General features: G+C 50.6%; 1 protein-coding gene across 4 annotated transcripts; it reads right to left on the bottom strand.

Annotated features, from left to right (window-relative positions):
* Nucleotides 1-224: 224 nt before the first annotated feature.
* On the bottom strand, nucleotides 225-14,338 carry C5AR2 (complement C5a receptor 2). Of its 4 annotated transcripts, XM_050772323.1 has the most exons (3): nucleotides 6,277-6,905; nucleotides 5,643-5,742; nucleotides 225-1,800 (listed from the first exon to the last, which is right to left on the bottom strand). In XM_050772323.1, exon 3 carries the CDS (start codon nucleotides 1,783-1,785, stop codon nucleotides 772-774), a length of 1,014 nt encoding a protein of 337 aa, XP_050628280.1. In that variant the 5' UTR covers nucleotides 1,786-1,800; nucleotides 5,643-5,742; nucleotides 6,277-6,905; the 3' UTR covers nucleotides 225-771. The 4 variants fall into 4 exon arrangements, with proteins under 4 accessions (XP_050628280.1, XP_050628281.1, XP_050628279.1 ...); XM_050772324.1 differs by lacking the exons at nucleotides 5,643-5,742; nucleotides 6,277-6,905 and adding an exon at nucleotides 14,187-14,338; XM_050772322.1 differs by lacking the exons at nucleotides 5,643-5,742; nucleotides 6,277-6,905 and adding an exon at nucleotides 11,106-11,423 and having other exon boundaries at nucleotides 226-1,800.
* Nucleotides 14,339-22,557: the final 8,219 nt, after the last annotated feature.

Below are 22,557 nucleotides of genomic sequence, written 5' to 3'. Positions count from 1 at the left end.
ACAAGGTGAAACCCAGTCTCTATTCAAAATTAAAAAATTAGCTGGGCATGGTGGCAGGCACCTGTAATCCCAGCTACTCAGGAGGCTGAGGCAGGAGAATGGCGCAAACTCAGGAAGTGGAGCTTGCAGTGAGCCGAGATTGTGCCACTGCACTCCAGCCTGGGCGACAGAGCGAGACTCTGTCTCAAAAAAATAAATAAATAAAATCTTTTAATTTTTTTTTTTTTTTTTTTTTTGAGACGGAGTCTCGCTCTGTCACCCAGGCTGGAGTGCAGGGGCTCAATCTTGGCTTACTGCCACCTCTGCCTCCCGGGTTCAAAACAAGTCTCCTGCCTCAGCCTCTCAAGTAGCTGGGACTACAGGCATATGCCACCACGCCCGGCTAATTTTTGTATTTTTAGTAGAGATGGGGTTTCACCATATTGCCCAGGCTGGTCTTGAACTCCTGACCTCAAGTGATCCACCTGCCTCAGCCTCTCAAAGCGCTGGGATTACAGGCATGAGCCACCGCAAATGGCCCTGTATATCTTTGTTTAAAGTCTGTCTTCCTCCACTAGAATATCAGCTCCCTGAGGGCAGGATTTGTGTCTGTTTTGGTCACTACTATATCTCCACTGCCTAAAAAGGCCTTGCACATAGCAGGTGCATAATGGGTATCTGTTGAATGAAGGAATAAAATGAAGACATCAGTGAGCTCCTGGATCCAGCTATGCCTGAAGCCAGCCTTGTGAAATGGGATAGGAAGATACACATCCACAGGGTCTCTCCAGCCTACACCTCCATCTCCGAGACCAGTTCATGGCTGGTGGATTTCTTGCTGTCCACACTTTCTTCCCTGCCCTGGGACTCCCTCAGGGCCCAGTGACAGGCAGCTGGCAGTGACCGGCGGAGTTGAGCCCTCCCGAAATACAGGAAAAGCATGGGATTGAGGCAGCTGTGAGCAAGGGCAAGGCCCACGACGAGGGGTTCAGCCCGCAGGGCCCTGGCCAGGAGTGCGGAGTTCGGGGCTGCCACAGTGAGCACCAGCCCCAACAGGTGGTAGGGCGTCCAGCAGACAAAAAACCCCACCACAATGGCCATGCCCAGTGGCCAGCAGTGTCGGGCTGCCCAGCACAGGAGGGCACCGTGGCAGCTGGCCACAACCACCAGGGGCCCCAGGAAGCCAAAAAGAAACCGGACGGCGGTCACTGCGTTCTCGGTGCTGGAGGAGCCACCGTAGTCCACCACACACTGCAGCCGGGCGGGGAAGTGCTCCTGGTGCAGCCGGCGGTAGATGGCGGAGGGCATGGTGAGCAGCAAGGCCAGCGTCCAGGCTGCCCCGCAGGCCACCTGCACCCCGCACGCCCGCTGAACCTTCGACCACCAGGCAGGCCCGAGAGCCAGAAAGCAGAGGTCGGCACTGAGAGCTGCCAGGAGCAGGACGCTGGCATACATGGTCAGCAGGATGACGGAGGGCAGCACCCGACAGCCCACTTCCCCATATGGCCAGTGGCCCCCATGGGCAATGGGCACTGCCAGGATGGGCAGAGACAAACAGCACAGCAAATCCGCCACGGCCAGGTGGAGCAACCAGGTGGCACCCACCCTCCGGCGGGCCTCCTTCCCAGCCACCCAGGCCACCATGGCATTGCCCGGCACCCCCACCAGGAAGATGGCAGCATACAGCGGGAGCGGGGCCATGCGCAGCGTGTCGGTGGCCAGGCAGGCGCCATCCAGGCAGTCCACAGGGAGGTCCAAGAGGTCGCTGTAATCCCCATACTCGTAGCTGATAGAATCGTTCCCCATTCAGGCTCCTGGTGTCTGGGCAGGGAAGAAAGACAATGAAAACTCAGAGGAGGAAACTCCATGGCCCTGGAGATCTAGGGTGTCCATCAGCCCGGCCCACCAGCACCTTGCAAACTGGAATACTGTGTCATAAGAACTCCCGTGCTTTAGAATATTGGAATTCTAGGCTGAGTGTGGTGGCTCACACCTGTAATCTTAACACTTTGGGAGGCCGAGAAGGGCAGATCACTTGAGGCCAGGAGTTCAAGACCAGGCTAACATGCCGAAATGCCATCTCTACTAAAAATACAAAAATTAGCTGGGTGTGGTGGTGTGTGCCTGTAATCCCAGCTACTTGGGAGGTTGAGAATTTCTTGAACCCAGAAGATGCAGGTGGCAGTGGGCTGAGATCACACCACTGCACTCCAGCCTGGGAGACGGAGTGAGACTTCGTCTCAAAAAAAGAAAAAAATGGAATTCCAGAACTTAGTGTTGTTAGAAGTAGCTCGGTGGCATCTTGGAATTCTAGAATATTGCAATGCTAAAACCCTAGTACGTTGGAATATTGGGGCTGGGCACGGTGGTTCAGGCCTGTAATCTCAATAGTTGGAGAGGCCAAGGTGGGAAGATCGCTTGAGGTCAGGAGTTCTAGACGAGCCCGGGCAACATCGAGAGACCCCATCTTTACAAAAACTTTTTAAAACATAGGCAGGCACGGTCATGTGTGCCTGTAATCCCAGCTACTGAAAAGGCTGAAGTGGGAGAATCACTTGAGCCCAGGAGACTGAGTGAGCTTGATCGTACCCCTGCACTCCGGCCCGGATGACAGAGTGAGACTCTGTCTCAAAAAAGAAAAAAAAAATCAGAAAAAAAGAAAGAAATGAGCAAAATCCAAAATCCACAGTATTTTAGAAGATGATAAATACTGTGGGAAAAGTATCACACAGGGAAGCTGGCTATGTTGGAGTTTTACAGGCATAGTCAGGGAAGGCTTCTCTGAGAAGGCGATATTTGTATAAAAATCTGAAGGAAAGGTGGGAGAGATGCATGGAGATCTGGGGGGAGAGTGTTTCAGGCATCGAGAACAGCCAGTGCAAAGGCCCTGAGGTGGGAACATGACAGTCACGTCTGAGAACAGCAAGGAGGCCAGTGTGGCTGGAGTGGAATCTGCCAGCGGGAGAGGGCTGGAGGCAATAGCCGAGTCATCAGGAGCCAGGCACAGTGGCTCATGCCAGTAATCACGGGACTTTGGGAGGCCAAGGTGGGCGGATCACCTAAGGTCAGGAGTTTGAGACCAGCCTGGCCAACATGGTGAAACCCCATCTCTACTAAAAATACAAAAATAGCCTGGAGTGGTGGCAGGCGCCTATAATCCCAGCTACTCAGGAGGCTGAGGCAGGAGGGATCACTGGAACCAGGGAGGCAGAGGTTACTGTGAACTGAAATCATGCCACTACACTCCAGCCCGGGCAACAGAGCAAGATTCCATCTCAAAACAAAAACAAAAACCAGTTATCAGGGGCCGTGGCGTGTAGGGCCACGTGGGCAACGCAAGGACGTCATCATTTATTCCAAATGAGACAGGTGCTGTAGGAGGGTGCTGAGCAGAGACGCGACACAATCTATCATAGCAATAATTTTTTTCTTTTTGAGACAGAGTTTCGCTCTGTCACCCGGGCTGGAGTGTGGTGGCATGATCTTGGCTCACTGCAACCTCCGCCTCCCAGGTTCAAGCAATTCTCCTGCCTCAGCCTCCCAAGTAGCTGGGATTACAGGTACCTGCCACCACGCCTGGCTAATTTTTGTATTTTTAGTGGAGAAGGGGTTTCACCATGTTAGCCAGGCTGGTGTCGAACTCCTGACCTCAGGTGATCCGCCCACCTCGGCCTCCCAAAGTGTTGGGATCACAGGCATGAGCCACCATGTCCGGCCACAATAATATTATTATTACTATTTTTTGAGACGGGGTCTGGTTCTGTAGCCTGGACTGGACTGCAGTGGCACTATCTTGGCTCACTGCAGCCTCCACCTCATGGGCTCAAACAACCCTCCACCTCAGCCTCCGAAGTAGCTAGGACTACAGATGCACACCATCATGCCTGATTAATTTTTTTTTTTTTTGGAGGTCATCTGGTTCCACCTCTTGAATTCTGGGGCACAAGCAACCTGCCTTGCCTCAGCCTCTCAAACTGCTGGGATTACAGGCGTGACTGCCACTGTGCCTGACAATAATAATAATAATAAAAGTATTATTATTATTAGAAGCCATCATTTATTGAACACTTTGTGTTTTGTGCCAAACTTTTTTTTTTAGGGACAGATCTTGCTCTGTCACTCAGGCTGGAATGCAATGGCACTATCATGGCTTACTGCAGCCTCGAACTCCTGGACTCAAGTGGTCCTCCCACCTCAGCCTCCTGAGTACATGGGACTACAGGTGTGCACCACCGCACCTGGCAAATTTATATATATATATATATATAATATATTATATTATAATAATATTATATATATTATAATAAAATATATATATTTTTTATTTTTTATTATTTTTTTTGAGACGGAGTCTTAAAAGGCTGGAGTGCAGTGGCGCGATCTCGGCTCACTGCAAGCTCCGCCTCCTGGGTTTAAACCATTCTCCTGCCTCAGCCTCCTGAGTAGCTGGGACTACAGGCGCCCGCCACCTCGCCTGGCTAGTTTTTTGTATTTTTAGTAGAGACAGGGTTTCACCGTGTTATATTTTTTAGAGACAGGGTCTCACTCTCTTGCCAAGGCTGGAGTGCAGTGGTGCAGTCACGGCTCACTGCAGCCTCAAACTCCTGTGCTCAAGCGACCCTCCCACCTCTGCCTCCTGAGTAGCTGGGACTACAGGCAGTGGCCACCACGCAGCTTTAAACACTGTGTCACTGAAACCTTATTTTTTTTTATTATTTTATTTTATTTTATTTTATTTTACTGAGACGGAGTCTCACTCTGCTGCCCAGGCTGGAGTGCAGGGGCGCTACCTCAGCTCACTGCAATCTCTGCCTCCTGAGTTCAAGCAACACTCCTGCCACAGACTCCCGAGTAGCTGGGATTAGAGGCGTGCACCACCATGCCCGGGGCTAATTTTTTATATTTTTAGTAGAGATGGGGTTTCACCATGTTGGCCAGGCTGGTTTGGAATTCCTGACCTCAAGTGGTCTGCCTGCCATGGCCTCCGAAAGTGCTAGGATTACAGGCCTGAGCCACCGTGCCCAGCCTCACTAAAACCTTATAATAACTGTCTGAATTTGACACTACTGTTATATTTATTCTACAGACAAGGCACAGCAAAGTTAAATAACTTACTTAAGATCACTCAGCTAAATAGGTAAAATTTTTTTTTTGAGACAGAGTCTCGCTCTGTTGTCCAGGCTGGAGTGCAGTGACACAATCTCGACTCACTGCAACCTCCACCTCCCGGGTTCAAGCGATTCTCCCGCCTCAGCCTCCTGAGTAGCTGGGACTACAGGCAGCCACCACCACGCCCAGTTAATTTGTGTATTTTTATTTTTTATTTTTATTTTTATTTTTATTTTTATTTTTTGAGACGGAGTCTCGCTCTGTCGCCCAGGCTGGAGTGCAGTGGCCGGATCTCAGCTCACTGCAAGCTCCACCTCCCGGGTTTACGCCATTCTCCTGCCTCAGCCTCCCGAGTAGCTGGGACTACAGGTGCCCGCCACCTCGCCCGGCTAAGTTTTCGTATTTTTTAGTAGAGATGGGGTTTCACCGTGTCAGCCAGGATGGTCTCGATCTCCTGACCTCGTGATCCGCCCGTCTCGGCCTCCCAAAGTGCTGGGATTACAGGCTTGAGCCACCGCGCCCGGCCGTGTATTTTTAATAGAGATGGGGTTTACCATATTGGCCAGGCTGGTCTCGAACTCCTGACCTTGTAATCCGCCCACTTCAGCCTCCCAAAGTGCTGGGATTGCAGGCGTGAGCCACCGCGCCCGGCCCCTAAGTAGATAAATTTCTTTTTTTTTTTTTTTTTTTTTTTGAGACAGTCTTGCTCTGTCGCCCAGGCTGGAGCGCAGTGGCCGGATCTCAGCTTACTGCAAGCTCCGCCTCCCGGGTTTACGCCATTCTCCTGCCTCAGCCTCCCGAGTAGCTGGGACTACAGGCGCCCGCCACCTTGCCTGGCTAGTTTTTTGTATTTTTTTAGTAGAGACGGGGTTTCACTGTGTTAACCAGGCTGGTCTCGAACTCCTGACCTTGTAATCCGCCCACTTCAGCCTCCCAAAGTGCTGGGATTGCAGGTGTGAGCCACCGCGCCCGGCCCCTAAGTAGATAGATTTCAAAGTGTGTTAGTCCCTGCTGCAGAACCCCATGCCCTAGAATATTACCATCTCCAAATCTCAGGCTCTGGAGAGCTGGCAGGCAGTACGGCAAGTGGCCCCGAGCAGCCAGGGGTTCCGTGACTGTGGGTGTCAGTTGCAGCTGGCTGTGTCTATTTCCTCATCGGGAAAACAAGAGTCATGGAGGAGAACCTACCTCTCTGGTTTTGGGAGTCCTTGAGGAGTTAAGATGTGTCTAGCACGTGGCACACAGGCTCAGGTAGACGAAGCTTGGGTAGCACAGGACCCAGGCAGGAGTCCCCACCACCCCATCCCCACAATGTCAGTGTGACCCGGCCGTGCGGCTCTCTGCTGACTATTATGGGTTGGGTGGCACTGCCCAGCACTCCAGCTGGTGTTGAGGCAACAGGAAGGACAGAGAGGAAGTTAGGGCACTCCCCTCCTCCATGCCAGGTAGCAGCGAAGAGGCCAGGCCACTTGGTGTATGTATCTGGAGTCTGGCATTCCACTTTCATATTATTTTTATCCCTAGAGGAAAAGGTGTGCAGAATTTAGCCAGGTGCAGTGGCTCACACCTGTAATCCCAGTACGTTGGGAGGCTGAGGAGGAAGGATCGCTTGAGGCCAAGAGTTCAAGACCAGCCTAGGCAACACAGTGAGACCGTCTGTCTCTACAAAAAATTTAAAAATTAGCCAGGCATAGTGATTCATGCCGGCAATCCCAACCTTTTTGAAGATTGGGGTGGAGGATCATCTGAGGCCAGGAGTTCGAGGCTGCAGTTAGCCATGATCGCACCACTGTACTCCAGCCTGAGCAACAGAGTGAGACCCCGTCCCTTGAAAAAAGGAAAGAGGCCAGGCGCAGTGGCTAGCGCCTGTCATTCCAGCACTTTGGGAGGCCGAGGCAGGCGGATCACGAGGTCGGGAGATCGAGACCATCCTGGCTAACACAGTGAAACCCTATCTCTACTAAAAAATACAAAAAAATTAGCTGGGCATGGTGGCGGGCGCCTGTAGTCCCAGCTACACGGGAGGCTGATGCAGGAGAATGGCGTGAACCCAGGAGGTGGAGCTTGCAGTGAGCTGAGATCTTGCCACTGCACTCCAGCCTGGGCAACAGAGAAAGACTCTGTCAAAGAAAGAAAGAAAGAAAGAGAGAGAGAGAGAGACAAAGAAAAACATTTACAAACTGAACCCCCCCCGCCCGGTTGGGCACAGTGGCTCACACCTGTAATCCCAGCACTTTGGGAGGCTGAGGCGGGCAGATCACTTGAAGCCAGGAGTTGGAGACCAGCCTGGGCAACATGGTGAAACCTGGTCTCTACTAAAAATACAAAAATCAGCCAGGCGTGGTGGTGGGCGCCTGTAATCCCTGCTACTAGGGAGACTGAGGCAGGAAAATCACTGGAACCCAGGAGGCGGAGATTGCAGTGAGCCAAGATCCCACCACTGCACTCCAACCGGGGCGATAAGAGTGAGACGCCGTCTCAAAAAACCAACAAACAACAACAAAAACCCTCCAATTCCTACCAGCTGTGTGGCCTTGGGCAAGTTACCTAACCTATCTGTGCCTTAGTAAAATGGAAATAATAATATACCTGCCTTAGGGGGTGTGGTAAGAATTCAGCGAGTTAGAAACGTAGAACTGAGTGTACGGCGCTGGTTTTCAGTGGGTGTCATACGCATGCTAGCTGCTGTTATCACTGTCCACACGCATCCTCTCACCCCACAAAGACTCCACCCTTCCTGGCCCCTGTTTATTACAATCTGGGGAACTTTCTGTACATCGTAATTTGTCCAACTGTAAGCCCAAAACAATGGTATCGCAGATGGCATTTCCTTTGTAACGTTTTAACCAGAAATGGGAGCTTTCAACACACATTGTTCCATTGCTTCATCTTTTCACTTAACGTGCCAGATATCTGTCTTCCTGTCTGTACAGATATCAACCCCATTCATCCCCAAAGCATCAAAAACAGTCCACTGTCTGCCCAAGTCATGCTTATTAACTAAAGGCCATTCAATAACAATGACAAGGAGAATAATGAGAAACAGGGCCAGGTGCAGAAGCTCACACCTGTAATCCTAAAACTTTGGGAGTCCTAGGCAGACGGATCACTTGAGGTCAGGAGTTCGAGACCAGCCTGGGAAACATGGTGAAATCCCATCTCTACTTAAAAAAAAAAAAAAATTAGCTGCACGTGATGGCAAGTACCTGTAATCTCAGCTAGTCAGGAGGTCAAGGCAGGAGAATCCCTTGAACCTGGGCGGTGGAGGTTGCAGTGAGCTGAGATCACACCACTGCACTCCAGCCTGGGCGACAGAGTGAGACTCTATCTCAAAAAAAAAAAAATTGGATTTGGTTTAGATGATTTTGTCTTGCTGTTGGGTAATGTAAGTGTTCTGAACACATTTGAGGTAGGCTGTGCCCGTGAGGTCAAGGCTGCAGTGAGCCAAGATCGTGCCACTGCACTCCAGCCTGGACAACAGAGTGAGACCCTGTCTCAAAAAAAAAAAAACAAAAACGTAGGCTATGATGTTCGGTAGGCTAGGTGTATTAAATCCAATTTGATTTAGGATATTTTAAACTTACGATGGGGTTTTTGTTTTGTTTCATTTTGTTTGTGTTTTTGTCTTGTTCAGTCACCCAAGCTGAGTTCAATGGTTCAATCTCGGCTCACCGCAGCCTCTACCTCCTAGGCTCAAGTGATCCTCCTGCCTCAGCCTCTGGAGTAACTGTGACTACGGGTGCACGCCATCACGCCCAGTTAATTTTTTATTTTTTGTAGAGACAGCTTTCACTATGTTGCCCAGGCTGATCTCGAACTCCTGGGCTCAAGCAATCCTCCCACCTCAGCCTCCCAAAAGTGCTGCCATTACAGGTGTGAGCCACTGTGCCCAGCCTTACGATGGGTTGATAGAGATGGGACCCCATCGTTAAGTCAAAGAGCATCTGTACTTATATCTAGATTCTAAAGCATAGGTACCCTTCTTATTATTTCATAATAATTAAAATAGTAGATGGCTTTTATTGAGCACCTATGATCTACAAGATATAAACCTTATCACAAACTCTTGAGGTCAGTATCATCATCCTCATTTCACAGAACATCAGCTCCTTCTGGCCTTAGGTGCCACTGTGTCCTTGGCATCTGGGACAGAACCTAGCACACAGCACAGGCACGGTCGATATTTGGTAAGTGAAAGAATAAAAGAGTAAACAGAGGCACAGAGAAACTAAGTGGTCACTTAGGTTTCTTTTGTTGTGATTGCAAGCATCCTCATGTGTGCCTCTTGGTGCACGCCTGTCTGTGCATCCAGTCGTGCTGGATCCTCTGCTCTGGAAAACTCTGGAGTAGAATCAAAGAAGGCTGGCCGGGCACAGTGGCTCACACCTGTAATCCCGGCACTTTGGGAGGCCGAGGCGGGTGGATCACGAGGTCAGGAGATCGAGACCATCCTGGTTAACACAGTGAAACCCCGTCTCTACTAAAAATACAAAAAATTAGCCGGGCGCAGCGGCGGGCGCCTATAGTCCCAGCTACTCGGGAGGCTGAGGCAGGAGAATGACCTGAACCCAGGAGGCGGAGCTTGCAGTGAGCTGAGACGGCGCCACTGCACTCCAGCCTGGGTGACAGAGCGAGATGCTCAGAAAAAAAAAAAGGCTGAACGTTCTTCCTTCCTGGACATCCATCTTCTAGGATTCCTCCCTCACGACCCGGTGATCAGCCTCCTTCCCAGAAAAGCACACATATGCTCACCAGAACACACGTGCCAGAATGTTCACAGCAGCCCGAGATGAGAAACCGTCAAATAGCCACTCACAGCAGAACGGATAAACACATCATAGGGTGTTCACCCTGTGGAATATTCTACATGGTGAGAATGAACAAACACCACGCAAGAATGTGGACAGATTTTGTGATAGAACATTGAGGGGGCTAGGCACGGCGATTCATGTCTGTAATCCCAGCACTTTGGGAGTCCGATGTGGGAGGATCACCTGAGGTCAGGAGTTCGAGAGCAGCCTCTCCAACATGGTGAAACCTCGTCTCTACTAAAAATACAAAAAACAATTACGGCCAGGTGCAGTGGCTTACGCCTGTAATCCCAGCACTTCGGGAGGCCGAGGTGGGTGGATCACCTGAGGTCAAAAGTTGGAGACCAGCCTGTCCAACATGGTGGAACCCGTCTCTACTAAAAATACATAAATTCGTTAGGTGTGGTGGCGTGCACCTGTAATCCCAACTACTCAGCAGGCTGTGGCAGGAGAATCACTTGAACCTGGGAGCCGGAGGTTGCCATGAGCCAAGATCGCGCCACCGCACTCCAGCCTGGGCGACAGAGCAAGACCCTGTCAAAGGAAAGAAAGAGAAAAGGAAAGAACGAGAAAAGAATTGGAATAGCTGAGTGAAAGGGCTTGCTCGCTACGCATGCTACAGTTTGGTGGATTTGCCGGAAGCTGCAGGAATTCCTGCAGGTTTGAGAGAGGCTGTTTCCCTTACACCTGTGTGTGAAAAACCATTTGGGCCGGGCATGGTGACTCACGCCTGTAATCCCACCACTTTGGGAGGCCAAGGCGGGCGGATCACCTGAGGCCGAGAGTTCAAGACCAGCCTGACTAACATGGAGAAACCCCATCTCTACTAAAAATACAAAATTAGCTGAGCGTGGTGGCGCGCACTTGTAATCCCAGCTGAGACAAGAGAATTGCTTGAACTGGGGAGGTGGAGGTTGTGATGAGCTGAGATGGCACCATTGCACTCCAGCCTGCGCAACAAGAGTAAAACCCCGTCTCCAAAAATAAAAAAAAACGTTTAGCTCCTTTGATAAGAGCTTTGCTGCTGGGCTGCCCAAGTTAATTCCAAGAGCCCAGGACTCTGACGTGCATTCCAGTGTGGCCATAATGAGACAGCACTTCTCCAACTCTAGTTCTGCTTCCCAGATTCTGAAAGTAACGATTCCAGGAAGCCAGGATCATGCAATCTCTCTCCCTCCTTCCCGCCCTTGTTGCCTCCATCCTTACCGTCTCTTCCAAGAGGGTCCCCACGTGAGTCAAACGCCACTTGGGAGCGCAATCTGGGCCCACAGCCAGGACCCAGGAGGTCTGGGGTCTCTCCCTGCCGTGTCTGGCAGCTGGTAGAGTCCTGGAAATCCGTCCTGTTTGCCAGAAGCTCCTGCCGGACGCTTCTGAGCACTGCCACCTCACCGGTCCCAGTAAATCTTTATAAGCAGTACAAACTAGGAGTGGCCTCGTCTCACTCTCAGGGTGTGTTTGTCCTGTCTTCTTCCCATGACTCAGAACACAAAATTACGGGGCGGCTGGCAGGGCTAGAGAGGGCTCGTGGGTGGAGGGCTGATCCCAAGTCCCCAACCCTAGTCTGGAAGTCCCAGCTTCCCAGAAGCCAGACCTGCACGCGGTTTGCTCTTCAACCCCTTAGAGGTCTTGGCCTGGATTTCGTTTTCCCCACAACATGCCAGCTGCCCCCAGCCACCTCCAGGCCTCTCTTACTGTGCTCAACCCCTCCCGCCTGCAGCCTCAGGACAGACAAACGTCCCTCCATCCTCCTTGGCTCTGAGGAAAGCAGCCTGGGGTCACATTCTCCACAGAAAGACCGCTGCAGCTGAGCGCAGGGCCCACGGCCTCAGTGGTAGAAAAAGCACAAACAGCTCCTTTCTTGAGCCTCGATTTTCCATCTGTAACATGGGAAGATGTTGTTGGCCATAGTGACACCTTACTTTTTTTTTTTTTTGAGACGGAGTCTCGCTCTGTGACCCAGGCTGAAGTGCAGTGGCTGGATCTCGGCTCACTGCAAGCTCCGCCTCCCGGGTTCACGCCATTCTCCTGCCTCAGCCTCCCGAGTAGCTGGGACTACAGGCACCCGCCACCTCGCCCGGCTAGTTTTTTGTATTTTTTTAGTAGAGACGGGGTTTCACCGGGTTAGCCAGGATGGTCTCGATCTCCTGACCTTGTGATCCGCCCGTCTCGGCCTCCCATAGTGCTGGGATTACAGGCTTGAGCCACAGCGCCCGGCCCGACACTTTACTTTTTTTTAGAGATGGAGTCTTGCTCTGTCGCTCAGACTGGAGTGCAGTGACAACATTATGACTCACCGCAGCCTCACACTCCTAGGCTTAAGTGATCCTCCTACCTCAGACTCCTGAGTAGCTAGGACTACAGACATGCACCAAACATGCCTGGCTAATTTTTAAAAATTTTTTGTAGAGTTGGGGTCTTGCTGCATTGCCCAGCCTCAAGCCATCCTCACACTTCGACCTCCCAAAGGGCTGGGATTACAGGAGTGAGTCAACATGCCCAGCCATCATAGCAATTCTTTTTTTTTTTTTTTTTTTTTTTTTTTGAGACAGAGTCTCGCTCTGTCGTCCAGGCTGGAGTGCAGTGGCCAGATCTCAGCTCACTGCAAGCTCCGCCTCCCAGGTGTACGCCATTCTCCTGCCTCAACCTCCCTAGTAGCTGGGACTACAGGCACCCGCCACCTCGCCCGGCTAGTTTTTTTTTTGTATTTTTTAGTAGAGACGGGGTTTCACCGTGTTAGCCAGGATGGTCTCGATCTCCTGACCTCGTGATCTGCCCGTCTCGGCCTCCCAAAGTGCTGGGATTACAGGCTTGAGCCACTGCGCCCGGCCCCCATAGCAATTCTTTTGTTTGTTTGTTTGTTTGTTTGTTTGTGACAGAGTTTCGCTCTCTTTGCCCAGGCTGGAGTGCAATGGCGCGATCTCGGCTCACCGCAACCTCCGCCTCCCGGGTTCAAGCGATTCTCCTGCCTCAGCCTCCCGAGTAGCTGGGATTACAGGCATGTGCCACCACCCCGGCTAATTTTGTATTTTTAGTAGAGACAGGGGTTTCTCCATGTTGGTCAGGCTGGTCTTGAACTCCCGACCTCAGGTGATCCACCTGCCTCGGCCTCCCAAAGTGCTGGGATTACAAGCGTGAGCCACCGCGCCCGGCCCCATAGCAATTCTTAACCTCTCCCAGCATACCACCGTGACTGAGAACAAGGACTCAAGGGCCAGAATGATAAGATTCATATTCCAGGTCCACATACCCTCATCAAAGTTCAGGGCCTCAGCCCCTCTGAACCTCAACTTCCTCATCTGTGCAGTGGATGGTTGCTATGAGCATTTGATAAATTTAAAACGCACAGAGCTGGCTAGGTGTGGTAGCTCACGTCTGTAATTCCAGCACTTTGGGAAGCCGAGGCAGGTGGATCACTTGAAGTCAAGTGTTCAAGACCAGCCTGGCCAACATGGCAGAACACCATCTCTACTGAAAATATAAAAATTAGCCAGGCGTGGTGGCGCATGCCTGTAGTCCCAGCTACTCAGGAGGCTGAGGCAGGAGAATCATTTGAACCCAGGAGGCGGAGGTTCCAGTGAGCCGAGATCTTGCCACTGCTCTCCAGCCTGGGTGACAGAGTGAGACTCTGTCTCAAAAACAAAAAAACAAAAAAAACCAGAACAGTACCTGGCACATAGTATACGCTAGGTTCATGCAACAGCAACAAGACTGTAGTAGGAATTCTCAAAGTACACATACCATGCAGGCTTAGCAAGAGGAAGTGGCTCCAACCCCTACTTTGGAAACTCTTTATTCAGCAGTTCTTTCTGTTCGTGCTTTTTTCTGTGCATGCTTTAGGGATTCAAGGGAAATATTTACACACTTCTTTTGTTATTGTTTTAGAGAATGAAATAACTTTCCTAGAGGAAGTTGTTCGTGAGACAAGAGGCTGGGACTCACTGTTTGACCCAGGGCGTCCTCCACTCTGTTTCCCCATCTAGGTGACCCTGTGTTGGCCGACCCTCACCCCGGACCCTCAGAGAGACAAACATCCCCCAAGTCCCCTCCCCTCCTCTTCTGTCCTGGGAGGCCAACATGAGGCCCCCTCCTCTCCCATATCCTGCCAGCCCCAGTCTCCTGCGGGAACCTGCCTTGGCCGGAAGAAGACATTAAGAGGAAAGAAACCGAGGTGCAACCTTCCCTTTATCAGCTCAAACTTTCTTTAATCTCAAAAGTTTGCAATGGTCTGTTCCTCAGATACTTCATCTTGATAAACTCCTGATCCGGCCACAAAGGTTCTCAACATACCTTTCTTAGGATTCCAGCCTGGCAGGATGGCTCACGCCTGTAATCTCTGCACTTTGGGAGGCCGAGGTGTGAGGACTGCTTGAGGCTAGGATTTTGAGACCAGCCTGGCCAACACAGTGAGATGCTGTCTCTGGACAGAGTCTTGCCTGAGATGGAGTCTCGCTCTGTTGCCCAGGCTGGAGTGCAGTGGCGTGATCTTGGCTCACTACAAGCTCCGCCTCCCGGGTTCAGGCCATTCTCCTGCCTCAGCCTCCTGAGTAGTTGGGACTACAGGCGCCTGCAACCACGCCCAGCTAATTTTTTGTATTTTTAGTAGAGACAGGATTTCACCGTGTTAGCCAGGATGGTCTCAACCTCTTGGCCTTGTGATCCGCCTGCCTCGGCCTCCCAAAGTGCTGGGATTACAGGCGTGAGCCACCGTGCTCGGCCCCAGGTAATATTTTAAAAAACTTTTTGTAGAGATGGGGTCTGTCTCTGTTGTCTAGTCTGGTCTCCAATTCCTGGGCTCAAGCAATCCTCCTACCTTGGCCTTCCAAAGTGCTGTGATTACACGTGCGAGCCACAGCACCTGGCCCTCCAGAATTTGTTTTAATTAGCCAGGCGTGTTGGAGCAAGCCTGTAGTCCCTGCTACTCTGGAGGCTGAAGTGGGAGGTGGAGGCTGAGGAGGGAGGATCGCTTGAGCTCAGGAGGTCAAGGCTGCAGTGAACTATGAATGCACCACTGCACTCCAGCTTGGGTGACAGAGAGAGACCCTGGCTCTAAAAAATAATTTAAAATTTAAACAAAAATTGCCAGGCATGGTGGCTGACACCTGTAATCCCAGAACTTTGGGAGGCCAAGGTGGGCAGATCCTGAGGTCGGGATTTCAAGACCAGCCTGACCAATATGGAGAAACACAGTCTCTACTAAAAATACAAAATTAGGTGGGATGGTGGCACATGCCTGTAATCCCAGCTACTCGGGAGGCTGAGGCAGGAGAATGGCATGAACCTGGGAGGCAGAGTTTGCAGTGAGTGGAGATCGTGCCATTGCACTCCAGCCTGGGCAACAAGCGCCAAACTCCGCCTCAAAAATTTTTTTTTCTTTTTTTATTGAGACGGAGTCTCGCTCTGTCGCCCAGGCTGGAGTGCAATGACACGATCTCCACTCACTGCAAACTCCGCCTCCCAGGTTCATGCCATTCTCCCGCCTCAGCCTCCCAAGTAGCTGGGACTACAGGCGCCGCCACCACGCCCGGCTAATTTTTGTATTTTTAGTAGAGATGGGGTTTCACCGTGTTAGCCAGGATGGTCTCAATCTCCTGACCTTGTGATCTGCCCCTCTCAGCCTCCCAAAATGCTGGGATTACAAGCGTGAGCCACCGCGCCCAGCCAAAAAGAATTTTTTTTAAGTGTCTTAGATTTGAGGCTGGGCACAGTGGCTCACTTCTGTAATCCCAGCACTTTGGGAGGCCAAGGCCAGTGGATCACCTGAGGTCAGGAGTTCCAGATCCACCAGGCCAACTTTGTGAAACCCCATCTCTACTGAAAATACAAAAAAAAAAAAAAAAATTAGTCAGGCTTGGTGGGACGCACCTGTAATCCCAGCTACTCAGGAGGCTGAGGCAGGAGAATTGCTTGAACCTGGGAGGCGGAGGTTGCAGTGAGCCAAGATCACGCCACTGCACTCCAGCCTGGGCAACAGAGCGAGACTCCATTTCATAAAACCAAAAACAAAACAAAAGTCTTAGATTTGGGAAGGCAAAGATTTTCTGGTGTCCCTGGAGCTGAGGGCTGTTACTTATGGGTCTGGGGGTTGCTATGGGACAAGAACAGGGTCTCTACAGGTCTCAGAAGGCAAGAGGGGGGCCAGCATGTATGTGGAGGGGAGTGGAGGGGCATTCTCTGTCAGCCACCCTGTGAAAAGCCGAGCACCACCCCCTCAACTCACCAGCCATTTCCTCCTGGGAGAAACTTTGAATGAGAACATCCTACAAGGATTTTTTTTTTTGTTTCTTTTTTTTTTTTTTCTTTTTTTCCTTTGGAGACAGAGTCTTGCTATGTCGCCCAGGCTCAAGTGCAGTGGCGAGATCTCGGCTCACTATAACCTCCGCCCAGGTTCAAGCAATTCTCCAGGCTTGGCCTCCCAAGTACCTGGGATTACAGGCGCCCGCCACCACACCCAGCTAATTTTTGTATTTTTAGTAGAAATGGGGTTTCATCATGGTGGCCACTGTTGTTTCGAACTCCTGACCTCAAATAATCCACCTGCCTCAGCCTCCCAAAGTGCTGGGATTACAGGTATTAGCCACCACAACCAAGCATCCTAAAAGGTTCTTAAGTCAATCCATATGAAATTGTCATTTTTCTAGGTCAAAAAAGGTTGAATTTCTCTTTTTTTCTTTCTTTCATTTTTTTTTTTCAAAACAGACAGGGGTCTCGCTATATTGCCCAAGCTGGTCTCGAACTCCTGGCCTCAAACAGTCCTCCCACTTTGGCCTCCAAAAGTGCTGAGATTACAGGCATGAGCTACCATGTCAGGCCAAAAGGTCAAATTTCAGCAAATCTCTAGAGTTGGAATGTACATGAGAGGTCGCCAGGGGTTGAAGGGGTAAAGAATGGGGAGTGACTGCATAATGGGTACAGGGTTTCCTTTTGGGGTGATGAGAATGTTCTGGAACAAGATAGCGGTGATGGATGTACAACACTGCAAATGCATGAAATGCCACTAATGGTAAATTTTATGTTATGTGCATTTTACTACAATTTTTGTTTTACTCATTTTCTTTTCTTTTTTTTTTTTTTGAGACAGAGTCTCGCTTTGTCACCAGGCTGGAGTGCAGTGGCTCCATCTTGGCTCACTGCAGCCTCCGCCTCCTGGGTTCAAGTGAACCTCCTGGGTTCTTGCCTCAGCCTCCCGAGTAGCTGGGACTACAGGCACGCACCACTATGCCCAGCTAATTTTGTATTTTTAGTAGACACGGGGTTTCACCATGTTGACCAGGATGATCTCGATCTCTTGACCTAGTGATCTGCCCGCCTCAGATCACTCTGTCACCCAGGCTGGAATGCAGTGGTGTGATCTCAGCTCACTGCAGCCTCTGCCTCCCCGGCTCAAGTTATCCTCCTGCCTCAGCCTCCCAAGTACCTGGGACTACAGGTACGTGTCACCACATCTGGCTGGTTTTTTTTTTTTTTTGTAGAGACAGGGTCTCACTATGTTGCTCAGGCTGGTCTCGAATTCTTGGGTTCACGTGATCCTCCCACCTCAGCCTCTCAAAGTGTTGGGATTACAGACGAGCCACTGTGCCATGGCACCACAATTTTTCAAAAGCAACAAATAAATAAATTGTTGCACACACCTGCCACCCCAAATTAGACTAAATTTTGGCAATTTCGTAGCGTTCAAACTAATGGAATTACAGGGCGTGACAGGATGAGTGACTAATGGAGAGGACCATAGACTTTTTCTCTTTTGAACAATGTAATATTAAACAATATATATGTGATATTTGATGCATAGGAGAGAATGTCTTAACGTATATGAGAGTCATAAAACATAATCACAGCCGGGCATGGTGACTCACACTGTAATCCCAACACTTTAGAAGGCTGGGGCGGGCGGATCACAAGGTCAAGAGATCGAGACCATCCTGGCGAACATGGTGAAACCCGGGGTCTACTAAAAATACAAAATTAGCTGGGCCTGGGGCAGTCGCCTGTAATCCCAGCTACTCAGGAGGCTGAGGCAGGAGGATCACTTGAACCCAGGAGATAGAGGTTGCAGTGAGCCGAGATGGTGCCATTGCACTCCAGCTGGGTGACAAGAGCAAAACTCTGTCTCAAAAAAAAAAAAAAATTAGCCAGGCATGGTGGCAGGTGCCCATAATCCTAGCTACTCAGGTGGCTGAGGCAGGAGAATTGCTTGAACCCAGGAGGCGGAGGCTGCAGTGAGCCAAGATCTCACCACTGCACTCCAGCCTGAGTGACAGAGCAAAACTTCATCTCAAAACCAATCAAGCAATCAAAGACTCTGGAGACTAGAATATCGGAATCACAGACTCTTAAAATATTGAAATCATAGACTGTTGAATCCAACAGATCCTACAATGTGAGTCACAGTCTGTTTGAATCACAGGATCCTAGAATGTCACACCAGAACCTCGGAGGGTTAGAAGTACAGCTCCAACAGTTAGATGTTCGAATTCTGTAGACGCTGTATACATTAGTCAAGGAAGTCCAGCCCTGAGCAGTCCAACAGTGCAGCCACCAGCCACGAGAGACTACGGACCACTTGAAATGTCCTCGGGTCCGAGATAAGAAGTGCTGTGAGTGTAAAATATACACCAGATTTTGAAAACACAGTACCACAAAAAAAAAAAAAAGTATATGAAGTCTCAAGAATCTGTTTCTATTGAACACATATTAAAATGATACTCTCTTAAATATATTGTGGTAAATAAAACGTATTACCAAAATTAATTTTACCTGATTCTTTTTGTTTCTTTTTGTCTGTTGCTTGCCTGCGGGAAAATATGAATATCATTCTATTTCTTTTTTTTTTTTTTTTTTTTTGAGACAGGGTCTTACTCTGTCACCCAGGCTGGAGTGCAGTGGTGCAATCCCTTGGCTCACTACAGCCTCAGTCTCTCCTGAGCTCAAACAATTCTCCCGCCTGAGCCTCTTGAGTAGTTGGGACTACAGGTGCACACCTGCACACCCACCTATTTCTTTTTTTTTTTTTGAGACGGAGTCTCGCTCTGTCGCCCAGGCTGGAGTGCTGTGGCCGGATCTCGGCTCACTGCAAGCTCCGCCTCCCGGGTTTACGCCATTCTCCTGCCTCAGCCTCCCGAGTAGCTGGGACTACAGGCGCCCGCCACCTCGCCCGGCTAGTTTTTTATATATTTTTTTAGTAGAGACGGGGTTTCACCGTGTTAGCCAGGATGGTCTCGATCTCCTGACCTCGTGATCCGCCCATCTCGGCCTCCCAAAGTGCTGGGATTACAGGCTTGAGCCACCGCGCCCGGCACACCCACCTATTTCTTTTGTTTTTAATTTTTGTAGAGACAGGGTCTCACTATGTTGCCCAGGCTGGTCTTTAACTCCTAGGCTCAAGTGATCCTCCTGCCTCCTGGTTCACAGTCTATTTCTTTCTCTTTTATTTTATTTATTTGTTTAGAGACTGAGTCTTGCTCTGTCACCCAGGCTGGAGTGCAGTGGTACGATCCCAGTTCACCACAACTTCCGCCTCCCAGGTTCAAGTAATTCCCCTGCCTCAGCCTCCCGAGTAGCTGAGACTACAGTCATGCACCACCACGCCCGGCTAGTTTTTGTATTTTTAGTAGAGACGAGGTTTTGCCATGTTGGCCATGCTGGTCTTGAACTCCTGACCTCAGGTGATCCACCCACCTTGGCCTCCCAAAGCCCTGGGATTACAGGTGTGATCCACTGTGCCCGGCCACTAACGGTCTATTTCTATGGGACTGTGCTCATATAGACAAATGCCCTCCTGGCTCTGAGAGGTGTGAGGTTCAGGAAGGTCACGTGGCAAAGATAAGGAGGAGGAGGCTTTGGTCTCAGGGCTTGGAGGCACCCTGGTCTGCAGAGTAGACATGTGAATAAGATCCCAGGGATGCAGGGAGCGGGGGTGGGTGCAGGAAAGGGGATACAGCCTGACTCAGCCAAGCCCATCATCCACTTCCCTTTCCTACCACTTCCCCTTCAGAACTTGCTGACCCAGCAGATTCCCCAAGCTGCAGATCTGGCAATTGTCTGCCCCTTCAGCCCACTTCTGTCCTGGGCAAGGCTGGTCAACACCAGATGGGGGCTGCCTTGGAAAGGCTACCTGGATCCCACTCCTCTCCAATTGTATCTAGAAGACCACTGTGGGGCCCAGCTCTTGGGACACTATCTCCTTCCCAAATCAGGGTGGGGAGAAAATACCGACTGCCTGCAACTTCCGAAGTCAGGAAAGCTACAGGATGACTGGGAATAGAGATAGAACTTAGGGGTTGTGGAGGCAGAGGAGGAAGTCAGGGAGGTCTTCCTGGAGGAGGCAGCCCCTGAAGGAAGGTAGAATAGAGGCAGAGATGGTCTGGGAAAAACAGAATGAGCAGCCAGGAAATCAGGGAAGGGGCAAGGCAGAGAGCCAAATGGGAGAGGATGGAGGGCATGGGCCAGGCAGGGCATGGGTTGGGAAGGAGGTAGCATCCGGGATGGGCCCCAGGCTCAGGCCTGGGTGACTGGGAGGACCGTGGGGTTGTCTCTGGAGTCGGGAGGGAAGGGGAAGAAGAGGTTCCCGGGAGACTGCGGAGGTCAGTCTGGCTGTGGCAAGTGGGTGGGGAGGCCAGGTGTGGAAAGAGAGAGGCTGAAGGTATTGGGTGAAGCTGCAGGAGTGAGCGCACCCAGTGAGTTGGACACACAGCTGAGGAACGCCAACGTCGAAGAGGAAAAAACTCTGCAAGGGACGCAGAGAAGGGTCCAGCAGAGAGGCAGAGGGAAACTGTCTAGGCCAGGGGCAGCCATGGAAGAGACCGGAGCAGGCAGGAGGAGGCCAGGAGCCCAGGAGGTTGATGTTGTCTTCTTGGGGAGGGAGCTGCCAGGAGCCCACCCCCAGGAGCTGAAGGCGGCTGGGGCTCAGGTCCTTCCCCATTACCTCAATGCCCAGGGAATCTGCACGAATGAGCACAAGTTCTAGAGTGGATCTTGTCCCAGGTACCAACATCTCCTCTCAAGCAGGCACAGACGCCACTCACAGCCGCTTCTGCAAGCTCAAGAGACTGCAGCATCTGTCCGTCGAGACACTCAGGCAATTTTTTGTTTGTTTGTTTGTTTGGAGACAGGGTCTTGCTCTGTCACCCAAGCTGGAGTGCAGTGGTGCAATCACAACTCACTGCAGCCTCAAACTCCTGTGTTCAAGTGATCCTCCAGCCTCGACCTCCCGAGTAGCTGGGACCACAGGCACCACCACCACACTGGCTAATTTTTTTTTTTTTTTTTTGAGACGGAGTCTAGCTCTGTCGCCCGGGCTGCAGTGCAGTGGCCGGATCTCAGCTCACTGCAAGGTCCTCCTTTCGGGTTCACGCCATTCTCCTGCCTCAGCCTCCCGAGTAGCTGGGACTACAGGCGCCCGCCACTTCGCCCGGCTAGTTTTTTGTATTTTTTAGTAGAGACGGGGTTTCACCGTGTTAGCCAGGATGGTCTCGATCTCCTGACCTCGTGATCCGCCTGTCTCGGCCTCCCAAAGTGCTGGGATTACAGGCTTGAGCCACCGCACCTGGCCCACACTGGCTAATTTTTTAATTAAAAAAAAATTTTTTTTTTTGAGAGAGTCTCACTCTGTCACCCAGGCTAGAGTGCCGTGGCACTATCATGGCTCACTGCAACCTCTGCCTCCCGGGTTCAAGTGATTCTCATGCCTTAGCCTCCTGAGTACCTGGGATTACAGACGTGCATCATCACCTCCGGCTAATTTTTGTATTTTTAGTAGAGATGGGTTTTCGCCATGTTGGCCAAGCTGATTTCAAACTCCTGGCTTCGTGATCTGCCCAGCTCAGCCTCCCAAGGTGCTGGGATTACAAGCATGAGCCACCACACTCGTACTAATTTTTTTGAAGATGGGATCTCACTATTTTGCCCAGGCTGGCCTCCCAAAGTGCTGGGATTACAGACGTAAGCCACCACCTCATTGTTCTTAATATAACATATGATTGTATTATATTATTAAGTATTTCATCTATTTCTTTTTACTTATTTAATATGGCTACTAGAAAACAAAGATATACATGTGGCTCACATCATATTTCTGTTGGACAACATTGGGTCTATACACTATTTCTAAATTTAATTTTTTCTTTTTTCTTTTTTTTGAGACAGAGTCTCACTCTAGGCTGGAGTGCAATGGCATGATCTTGGCTCACTGCAACCTCCACCTCCCGGGTTCAAGCAATTCTCCTGCCTCAGCCTCCCAAGTAGCTGGGATTACATACAGGTGTGCACCAACACACCAGCTAATTTTGGTACTTTTAGTAGAGATGGGGTTTCACCATGTTGGCAGGCTGGTCTCAAACTCCTGACCTCAAGTGATCTGCCTGCCTCGGCCTCCCAAAGTGCTGGGATTACAGACTAGCCACCACACCTGGCTAGTCTGCATGCTATTTCTAGATAATCCATGGCTTCTCACTACACAATCAAAGCAGAAATATTGCGACATGGTTTTGCTGTCTCCCCACCCAAATCTCAACTTGAATTGTATCTCTCAGAATTCCCATGTGTTGTGGGTCGGGGTCTGGTCTTTCCCTTGCTATTCTTGTGATAGTTAATAAGTCTCACAAGATCTGATGGGTTTCACAGGGGTTTCCACTTTTGCTTCTTCCTCTTCTTCTCTTGCCAC

The sequence above is a fragment of the Macaca thibetana genome, chromosome 19 (assembly GCF_024542745.1).
Source record: "Macaca thibetana thibetana isolate TM-01 chromosome 19, ASM2454274v1, whole genome shotgun sequence".
In the NCBI taxonomy this organism is placed as follows: domain Eukaryota; kingdom Metazoa; phylum Chordata; class Mammalia; order Primates; family Cercopithecidae; genus Macaca; species Macaca thibetana.
The sequence above is the reverse complement of the archived record's forward strand: the minus strand, read 5'-3'. Positions and strand labels throughout refer to the sequence as shown.

Bases quoted from the DNA above. Each gene is read 5' to 3' on its own strand.
- C5AR2 (XM_050772324.1), bottom strand. From the start codon at position 1,785: ATGGGGAACGATTCTATCAGCTACGAGTATGGGGATTACAGCGACCTC.